The 10,700-nt window shown below is 40.7% G+C and overlaps 1 protein-coding gene across 2 annotated transcripts; it reads left to right on the forward strand.

The window, feature by feature from the left end:
• Positions 1-360: 360 nt before the first annotated feature.
• LOC4340970 (nicotianamine aminotransferase 1-like) lies at positions 361-8,923 on the forward strand. 2 transcript variants are annotated; one of them, XM_015785622.3, is made up of 7 exons: positions 361-849; positions 1,707-2,046; positions 2,140-2,358; positions 3,399-3,458; positions 6,238-6,393; positions 6,459-6,552; positions 8,495-8,923. In XM_015785622.3, exons 1-7 carry the CDS (start codon positions 572-574, stop codon positions 8,671-8,673), a joined length of 1,326 nt encoding a protein of 441 aa, XP_015641108.1. In that variant the 5' UTR covers positions 361-571; the 3' UTR covers positions 8,674-8,923. The 2 variants fall into 2 exon arrangements, with proteins under 2 accessions (XP_015641108.1, XP_015641109.1); XM_015785623.3 differs by lacking the exon at positions 6,238-6,393.
• Positions 8,924-10,700: the final 1,777 nt, after the last annotated feature.

Raw genomic sequence — 10,700 nt, forward strand, 5'->3', positions numbered from 1 at the left:
CGAAATCACCGAGCAGAAGACCGCGGCCGTCCACAGCTAAGCCAAAGAAGGCGCAAAAACACACTGGGCAAGGGAGACGGCGATGCCGGCGGCGGCGCTGGATGGATCGACGGAGGAAGCGTGTGGACTGCATGCAGAAAGAGAAGCTGGGGGATGAATCATCCGGTGGGGAAAAAAATAGACCCCCCTGGAGAGCAGCCGAGGCTTCCTGGGAAGACACGCTTAAGGGCAGAGATGCTTGCAGCCACAATCGAAAGGTGTGGACAACATGCAATGATTGTAGTTTCTACAGTAGCAAGACAGCACGTGGCAGTTCATCTGAAATGGTATTAAAAAAACCTTAAGTTTTATTGATGATACAACCAGGACTAGACGAACAATTAAATTCAAAACAACAAAACTAGCCGAACAATGACACGTCGCTTTCGTTTAGTAATACGGGACCTTTTCATTTTTCCTTTTCCGGCGAGACAAATAAAAGTCGCTTTCGTAAGCCAAAGGCCCAAAACCAGCCTCCGTCTCCGTGTCACCCCTGGCTGGCCACATCCCCCAAACTCCGGTGACTCCGGCGATGGAGGGCGGCCGCGGGGGGAAGCGATGGCGCTTCGCGACCCCGAATCTGGCCGTGGCCGCGGCCGGGGAACGCAGCATCCAGCGGTACCTCCTTCAGCTGCACGCGTGCCTGGACGAGAACGGGCCACGGCCCGTCATCCCGCTCAGCCACGGCGACCCTTCCTCCTCCGCCTGCTTCCGCACCGCGCCCGAGGCAGAGGAAGCCGTCGCCGCCGCCGTCCGCTCCGGCGACTACAACGGCTACTCCTCCCCCGCCACCAGCCTCCCTGCTCGCCGGTCGGTGCCCACTGTCCACTCATGATTGGATTTGCCTTAACTGAATCCCCTATAGGTGGTTCTGTACTTGGGTCGTCCTTGATTTATCTGTGCGCTCAGAGTAGAACTAATCTGCCCTATCTTTTCAGTTATCGTAGGGCTTGTTTAGTTGGCAAAAATTTTTGCCCCTGTATGTCACATCGACACACATTTGAGAGGTATTAAAAGTAGTCTAATAACAAAACAAATTACAAATTCTGCCATGAAATTGTGAGACGAATTTATTAAGACCAATTAATCTGTCGTTAGCAAATGTTTACCGTAGCACCACCTTGTCAAATCATCGCGCAATTAGGTTTAAAAGATTCGTCTCGCAATTTCCTAGCGAACCGTGTAATTGGTTTTATTTTTTTTTGTCTACATTTAATACTTCATGCATGTGTCCAAACATTCGATGTGACAGCGTGAAAAATTTTGTTTGGGAACTAAACAGGCCCGTAATCTGTCGTCAATTCTGAAACAGTATAATTTATCTATTCAAATATCAACAACTGCTTATAGCTTATTAAATTCTTTTTGATCAAATCCTTCACTGCCGTTAACAGTTAAATTGGCATATTAATCAGTCTATATGGCTTCGATTCAAACATAATAATCACACATACTTAAATTAATCAAACATATTTAAAGAACGGGGATGAATACTGTATGTGAAATCATGTAAAGAATGCGGGAACATATTTAAATTAATCACGCATGTCTCATGATTAAGCAATTGCTGATAGTCTTTCACCAGTATATGGAAAAGTGAAAATCCTTGTTTGTACTAATAAACATTCTCTGTGTTGCTTTTGTTGCCATTTTCTGTTGAAATCCAGAGCTATTGCAGAGTACCTATCCTGTGATCTTCCTTACAAGCTTTGCACAGATGATATTTTCCTCACATCTGGAGGTACCCAAGCAATCGAGATTGTTATGTCTGTTTTTGGCCAACCAGGTGCCAATATATTGCTTCCAAAGCCCGGGTACCCAAAACATGAAGCACATGCGGTGTTCCACAGGATGGAAGTGCGGCTCTATGATCTTGTTCCAGAGAGAGGATGGGAGATTAATGTTGAAGCTGTTGAAGCTTTAGCAGATGAGAATACTGTTGCAATAGTGATTACTAACCCCAATAACCCTTGTGGTAATGTGTACACTTATGAGCATCTGTCCAAGGTTGGTATGATGGCTGTACAATGCTGGGTAACACCTTACTTCATTTTATTTGTTCCAATTTCAATGGAGCTTATGTGCCGTATCTTAACTTAGATTGCAGATACAGCAAGCAAGTTCGGTCTGTTAGTCATTGCTGATGAAGTATATGGTCACCTTGTTTATGGAAGCACTCCTTTTGTGCCAATGGGTGTGTTTGGAGAGACTGTTCCAGTACTCACATTGGGAGCTATATCAAAGAGATGGGTTGTCCCTGGCTGGAGATTTGGATGGATAGCAATTTGTGATCCTAAAGGCATTCTGAAAGAAACAAAGGTGATTTGTACATTTTTTTAAGCACACTGTTTACTTTTTGTGATGCGTAGTACTCCCTCCGTCCCAAAATATAACAATTTTTAGCTCTCAGGATTTGTCCCAAAATATAACGACTTCTCCACCAACATTCTCTTCCCAACCAATCACAACCCTCCACAATTCACTTTTCCCACCTAGCTCCACTACTCATCCAATCACAACCCTTCACCACCCACTTCTACCTACTTTGTTAATAACCGTGTCCAACTCTAAATCTTGTTATATTCTAGGACGGAGGGAGTAGTATTTTATACTTTAAATGAATTCACATTTCCTTTGTGAGACGTAACTTAAACCTTGTCAATCTTCTTTCACATTAGTAGAACCAGGGAGCTGCCCTATGTCTTTCATAATTTCATATTGTCTAGTCGGCTGTGTGTAGAGGCTGGAGGTGTAAAACACATTTCCATTATTTGTTAAACAAAAAGGGGTGAAAGATGTAGCATATGAAGTATCATTTTACTCATTATTCATGTTCTTTTAGTCCACAATTCTCTATTAGAACCTGTTTCATCCGGCAATTGGAACTTTAGTTATTGATATATAACCAATGCTTCAGATCTGGTAGGGAAATAAAATATTTATCACTAAATTCTTATAATTCATCCAATCATGTTGAGGTAATTTCAGAAGGGTTGAAAGAGAATTTTGAATACTGAGAGTAAAGGCATAAAGATGCTTTGAGTTAGCAACTTAGAGTTGGAAGAGGCTATATTCAACATGCTAGTGATTATGTGTCCTGTTAATTAATTTTTTTACCGTGTGTCTTTTTTAATGGACTTTTTACTGTATCATTTATACGGTTTTTGTATTTGCTCTGGTGGAGATGGAATCAACACAAATAATCTGTGAGGAATCATCCTATTTAGTATCATGGAAATACTTTAAAGGAGGCTTTTTGTGTTGTTTCCTTGAATTAGTTTTCTGTGTGATTGCTTAGCTAATACCTTTGCTGAATGTTTGATACATAACTGAAGGCACCATTCCTTTTCAATTTTTAGGTCGTCGATTCACTCAGAAGCTTTCGAAACCTAACAACAGGTCCTGCAACATTTATTCAGGTTATTTTATGGACTCATAAGTCTCATATCAAATTATCAGTACCTTGGTAGCTAGCTTGCTTACTTTTGGCAGATTAGCAAAATGCCCTTATGCTTTGATAGGGGTAAAAGAAAATATATAACAATATGTCATGGATAAAATATATTTTTCTGTATTACCTTAAAGGTGGAGTCGTTCTCCTCCCACCGCGTACACCGCGCTCGCATGCGTAGGGTGCGTAGGTAACCACTGGATCCAATGTCTTATATAGCACATCCCTACTTATATGGGGGCCGCTGATCTGCGCCTGATCGCCCAGCCCACCCCATCTAGATTCTATACGTATACGTATATATACATATGTATATAAAGTGTATATATATATGTGTATATACGATAAAATATGTGTAAACTTTGTATATATATCTATAGCAATTTTTTGTATGTATACACATACATTTTTGACGTATAAAAATATATATACACATATACAAAAGTACAAACTTTGTATACGTACGTAGAAGAAGAACGAAAAGAAACAAAAAAAAAGGTCATGTATACAAAGTTTGTATATGTATGTATAAAAACCCAAAAAAGGGGAAAAAAGCACCCCTTCCCTCTCCGCGCACACCACGTGGCTTCGTCGCGTGTTGGGAGAGGGGGGGGGGGACGCGCGCGACTAGGCATGCATTAGCAAATCCGTACTTATATGGGCCTGGCCCGTTACAACTTAGGGGAATGTTACTAGTTTTATCAAATATGATACTACTATTTCCCCGTAAAATGCCAAATGCTAGTATTACTTGTTTTCTTATTTTATATGGTATTCACTTGAGTCAAACAAATATTAGACTATTGTATACTATCAGAATATATTAGGGACTAATGTGTAAAAGCACAAAAGTAGTGGTGGTGGCAGAACTACCACCACTACTAGTGTCTTTTATAGTAGTGTACATATTTCCTACTTTTGTAAGCTAGCATAGTTACTTGATATGATTGACAGGTGCTCTCTTAGTTGTTGTACTATTGTCTCTTATATTGAAAAATTGGGTTTATAACTGATATATGAGAACTTTGTTATTTACCACTAAAATCTTGTGGTGAACTTTAATACCACCAAAATTGTCCACCATTTCCTGTTTTACAACTACCGTTATGTTTGCCTTTTTTTTCTGTGAACTCAAACTCCTCACTCTTAGAGGCTAAAAATCATCTGCATCACTGTTCTCCCGCATCAAATTTTCTGGATTCCTCGACCGAGGATTTAACTGGTGAATCCAGTCTTGTGCAAGGTGACATTTATATGTCGTTGTTACAGTGCCTTTGCCATGGATGCTGCCTAGCATCCTCCTGCATCTTCATTTTCACTGTCATTGCCAGATCGCTGTTATCTGCAACTCCGCATCACTCGGTTTTCTTGGCAGCTGGCTGCTGCATGCAGCAATGGCGCTGTGTCCATCTTCTTTGGCCCCAACATCCATGTTCATTATTCTGTTGGTCTTATTAGCTAGCAAGAGTGGTAACTGTTAGTAATATTCGTTTTAAGCAGCAGCAAGTTGGATTTAGCTCAGAGTGATCAAAATTTTGAAATGTAATCCAAGTGATCACAATGTTTTGGAAATAGCATTAGTACATACTGTTGGAGCATCTTGACTATTCTCCAGACCAAGCAAATTGGAGTCAGAACTAACTAAAGCAAGGTCGAGATCCATCTCTCCATATTTCACTAGCACATCATTCCTGCGTGGGTGGGGAATAGGGGCAGCTTCAGGTTTCATGTGCCCACAGGTTCCGAATCAGATCGCATGAACCGACCAATAAGCACACGACAGGGTAGGGCAGTGTGGTGTGCCGGGAAATGAGGGTGCCAGCGTGCCGCACCATGCAATGAGAAGTGTGGCAAGCGCGTTGGCCTGCTGGGGTATAAAGACATTTTTCATGTATCTCTGGTGAAATAAAAGAGAGAATATGTAAAAAAGTCAACGATACTAGATGGTATTGCTAAAAGAGGGAACATCAGACAATTTTGGTGGTGTGTGCACTAGAAAATCAGCAGCATATATGAAAAAAGTGATATTTCAGTGGTATGGAAACAAAAATTCCTTATCACATAAGTATGCAGCAAGCTTGATTTGCGTCATGGGCTCATGGCAAATCTTCTGATTCAATTTTCCTTATATTCTTTCTTTTATCTTTGTACCTGTTCTGTATTCTGTTATTTGGAGGTCTCAGGTTCATATTAAAGACCTCTTAACTACAAAGAAATTTTAGTCCTTATCCTATAAAAGTGTTATATTATATGTGTTTTGGCTATTTTATTGACCCAAATTCATTAATAATGTAAAACGTGAATACCTGAGCACTTGACACTTAATATGATTACAACAAACACACAACTATGAATATAGTGATATGGACTAGTCTAGAGGTGATGACATTGTTCGAGAAATAAAAGGTCTGATGACATTCTGTCAATGAGTTACTTAATCTTCCTTTTTACATCAATTAGTAGGGAATCTCTTCAGCACATCATGTTTCATATTTATAATTGATGAGGTAGAACTCCCTCTCTATTCTCCTTTCTTGTTCTAAGACAACTACATTTTTGGTGCAAATTGCTAGCTTAATGATGTATTCTTCCACAGATTGCTGTTCTGAGCATTATTTTGTTATGATCAATGGATGAACCCTCCTGTTTTATTTTCAGTTGTAACTGTAGTGCGGATCATGTCTCTTTTTTTTTTCTGAATGATTGAAAATAGCCCAACATTGATGTTATATAATTATCGTCACCAGGGAGCTATTCCTCATATTATGAAGAACACAAATGATGAATTCTTCAGAAAGACTCTCGAGTTGTTAAAGGAAACTGCTGAGATATGTTTTGGTGAAATAAAAGAAATAAAGTGTATCACCTGTCCTCACAAACCTGAGGGGTCGTTTTTTATGATGGTGAGGCAATCACAAAAAATAATTAATATTTCTTATAGCATTAATGCTGACCATATGTTCTTCAGGTAAAACTTGATATATCACAATTATCGGACATTTGTGACGACATCGATTTCTGCAGCAAGTTGGTAAAGGAGGAGTCTGTCGTACTTTTGCCTGGTATGTGGTAACACAATAAAGTAGTGAAACATGTTCTTTTAATGCATATTTTTCAGCATTTGGTGTGTAGAGATGTCTTTTAGTGCCAAAATGGCAGACAGTGCCACTGAAAACCATATATAGTGCTAGATTGCTCAGCCAACCCTTTAACTGATTGTAAGGCCTAACTGACATGTGACCGCCCTAACTCACATATCCTAATTTCTATAATACCAAGTGTATAAGTGTTCTTTACGTTAATACCATCATGTTTGACATCCTTAGATAAATAGAATAAAAGACCAACGTTGACAATGTTTCATCTGTTCAAAACTAACATCGAGAATAGTGCATGACAGGTGAATAGACACAGGCACTAGAAAGATTTGAACATTTTACATTATGTGATACTAAAATCAATATAGATACAGTGGTAGTACAACATTAGAAAACACTGTGCAATTCAATTTAAGGGTGTATAAAATGCCCTTCGATAAGACTTGTAAACATTTCCAGTTAGGTACAATTTAACCATAGTGTTATGCACATTCCTTGTTCGTTAAGGATGGCCACAAAAAAGGAAGAGGATAGTTGAAAACACTAGAGCCTACCTGATCAGTGTGCTCTTATTAACATCAGGACAGACATTTTTTTTTATAGCAGGAACAAATAGTATAACAATATAAATTGTTTTGTTCTCTATGGTTCTCTACTTCTCTGTGTCACACTGTTACAGTACACACGAACTCTGATAAGCGATATATCACAAATATACACGTGCCTTGCTGCCTACCCCATTGGCCAAGCACCTTCCTAGTCTTATCAACTAGCACGTTTTTGTTTCAGATATTTCTTCACATTGACATATTCTCCACCTTTCTTGTCCTATTCTTGGTGAACAATCGTTCCTGCTCTTATTGCGCAAGCATCAGTTGTCTTTGCCATCGAGGGCTGAGGTCTTGCCCATTCCCGTGTCCTAGTCACTATTAATTGAAGCATCAAACGGTGCTCCTCCTAGTATTGTTATGGAAAATAATAGCATAAGATCCTTTGTATCATATCCTTCTCATGTGATCCATTCTGTCCAAGTCCCTATTGGCGATCTTCCCAAAGAGCCAAGAATCAAAATTCAAACAAAGGGCCAGATTTGTGAAGTAAAAATTATAACTGTGTCAGAAGTGGATTTTTTGAAAGATAGAGGAAGGAAGACAAAAGCCTCAATGCTTGAATGGTTGAATGTCTAGACTCCGACAAGTGCTCTAGTTCATGTTATCACTAAATTTCATATACCTGTTAATGCTTAAGTTTTGCTGATATTTTAAACAACATTCGTTCAACATTGTGGGAATTAGGTAGCACTTCTTGTTGTATCAAGCAAGTTATATTTTTTTATTTAAAAATGTTCCAATACGATCATCATTTTCTCTCTTTCGTCTAATCCCCTCTCTCTTGGACTCTCTTTTGACTCTTCCACTACTAAGAAAAGGAGTTGTCAGTGTGAGGGTTTGATGACTTATGCGAGTGTTAGCAAAGTGCTATTCATCGTTCTCATGTGATCCTTTTCTGCACGCATGTATGGCAAAATTTCAGCAATTGAATTCAGCCTGTTCATACGTGGGTTGGGCTGGTTTAGTTGGTTCCCCAGCCGAACCAACTGATGCATACTCATACTGATGCATGAGAGCAGTGTGAATTGGGTGGGTACATGCACTTGTATGGTGTATCGTTCTGGTACAGTGATGCTGGATGCGATCCAGCAGTATTTGCCACTTGCCAACTGCCCAATACACGTATATCATGTCAAGATGTTTCTCTAATGAACGAGAGAATTTCCTCCTTTTTATTAAAAGAAATTCTGATAGATGAGTGGATAGCATTATAATTGCCTGATTAATGTGACTCTAAATTAGGCAAAGATTTTTGTCATTGGTGGGAGTAAATATCTGAAAATATTTCCCTGCAGGGAGAGCCTTAGGCATGGAAAACTGGTTGCGCATCACCTTTGCATTGGATCCCCCAAGGCTAAAGCAAGGATTAGAAAGGGTCAAGTCCTTTTGCCGGAGGCATCAGTCACATGCTAATATGCTCAATATAAGTGCGTCGGCGAAAGTGGAGCCCCATTTCGGAATGTCAAAGAGTTAGAGCAAATACAATAACAAACTACAAACCAGTTATCAATACATATAAAGAAGATAAGAGAGGAGAGATGAAAAGTGAGCTACAAATTTTAAATTTATAGCCAGCTATGTGTGTATAAGAGGTGGGATAAGATAATTTAGTTCCAGTAGTTGGCTATAGTATTAAAGTTTCTCTTGTGTAAAGTAGTTGTACAAATTCTACTTGTACTCCATTAATAAATATAAAAAAAATAAAGAGAGGTTTTTCTATTTAACTTATTGGCTTTGTATCTGTTAGAGGCTAGAGATGTAAATTATTTTCATTATCCAAAAACCATATTATATACATAGTGTTTTTCCACTTTCTGCTCCTCACTCTCACACATGCCGTTGATGCTTTCCCTCGAACCCTAAGCTAGATTCTTTGAGTTTGTTTCTTTTATCACATTCTAGAATTCTTCGTGCTGGTACTGTTCGTAGAGGCCTATACAGTTTACCTAACCGGAGCCAACGGGATCAAAGATGATACCAGAATATTTTACTCCCATATTGCCCAGACTTTTATCGATAGTACTTTATTAGTTTTTCTTACGATTTTTGGGTGCGAGTTTTACCACGATATTGCCCAACAAGGTCAAGTCAGAGTTGGCCTAGCGCTCCGTCGGCCTATTGCTCCATCAGTAGATCTAGAAGATACAAATATGAGAATCTGAGATAGCCAAGATCGTTCGAGCAGGCTTCCCTTAAACCTATCCTAATTCTCAGATGGGAGCAGCACTGCTAAAACCTAAAAAGAGTTTCAGTTCTATACTTTTTGTAATTGTAGAGTTATACAGTATGGAAGGATCCGATGCTTTGAGCTATATATGTTGGAATTAATAGATGGGCTAAGGCCCATTCGAAAATTAATTCTTTGGAAAATCACAAAAGCTCACCTTATGGGATGGCATGCATGTGGAATTTAGTACCACCTTGCTTATTCTAGGAGAGGGGGACCTCCTTAAAAGAGAGGATGTCCTCCTAGCCACTTGAAGCATGTGTGGTGGAGAGAAGAGGGGGAACAGGCGGCGCGCGTGCACGACGTACGTGTCGAATGGTCCGCAAAATTGGTTCCTCACCCTTGCGCAGATGCAGTATTCGGAGCGTGAAAACACTGCGTCGTCGCTCATAGACTACTCCATCCCACTCGCCGGCGTGCACCTGCGACGCTCATAGACTACTCCATCCCACTCGCCGGCGTGCACCTGCGATCGGGAGAGCGACTTATCGGGCTCCTCACCCTTGCGCAGATGCAGCATTCGGATTTGTTTTGTTTTGGAAATATTCCGAAAAATCCGGTGCATTAAAACACTGCGCCGTCGCTCGTAGACTACTCCATCCCGCTCGCCGACGTGCACCTGCGATCGGGAGAGCGACTTATCCGGTTCGGTTACGCGGAGTGGAGATCGTGCGGGCGCCCTGATCAAGCGACCTATCTCTATATAAACCGAGCCGCCGCCTTCACGCAACACACACGAAATCAATCTAGGTTTGCCTCCTCCTCTGTGCTGCGCCGTCACTCGTAGTCTACTCCATCCCGCTCGTCGGCGTGCACCTACGATCGGGAGAGCAGGTCTCCGGAACCTCTGCAGATCAGGGTCACTCTGTGGCTGACAGCTATGAAATGCTTCTGGGTGAGTACTGGCAAGCCTATGGGCGTTCTTAATGCTGATCAGCAGAAAGAATTCGATGAGGCCACTACTCTCTTTGTGGGATGCATTCTTAGCGTGCTTGGCGATCGTCTGGTCGAGGTGTATATGCATATGACCGACGCTAAGGAGTTGTGGGATGCACTGAATACTAAATTCGGTGCTACTGATGCTAGCAATGATCTGTATATCATGGAGCAGTTTCATGACTACAAGATGGCTGACAATCGTTCTGTAGTCGAACAGGCTCATGAGATACAAACCATGGCTAAGGAACTCGAACTCCTTAAGTGTGTCTTACCCGACAAATTTGTGGCCGGGTGCATTATTGAGAAACTACCTCCATCTTGGAGAGGTTTCGGTA

This window comes from Oryza sativa, chromosome 6 (genome assembly GCF_034140825.1).
Source record: "Oryza sativa Japonica Group chromosome 6, ASM3414082v1".
Taxonomy (NCBI): domain Eukaryota; kingdom Viridiplantae; phylum Streptophyta; class Magnoliopsida; order Poales; family Poaceae; genus Oryza; species Oryza sativa.

Bases quoted from the DNA above. Each gene is read 5' to 3' on its own strand.
- LOC4340970 (XM_015785622.3), top strand. From the start codon at position 572: ATGGAGGGCGGCCGCGGGGGGAAGCGATGGCGCTTCGCGACCCCGAAT. The intron at 2,359-3,398 runs GTGATTTGTACA...TTCAATTTTTAG, and splicing joins GCATTCTGAAAGAAACAAAG to GTCGTCGATTCACTCAGAAG. The intron at 6,553-8,494 runs GTATGTGGTAAC...ATTTCCCTGCAG, and splicing joins GTCTGTCGTACTTTTGCCTG to GGAGAGCCTTAGGCATGGAA.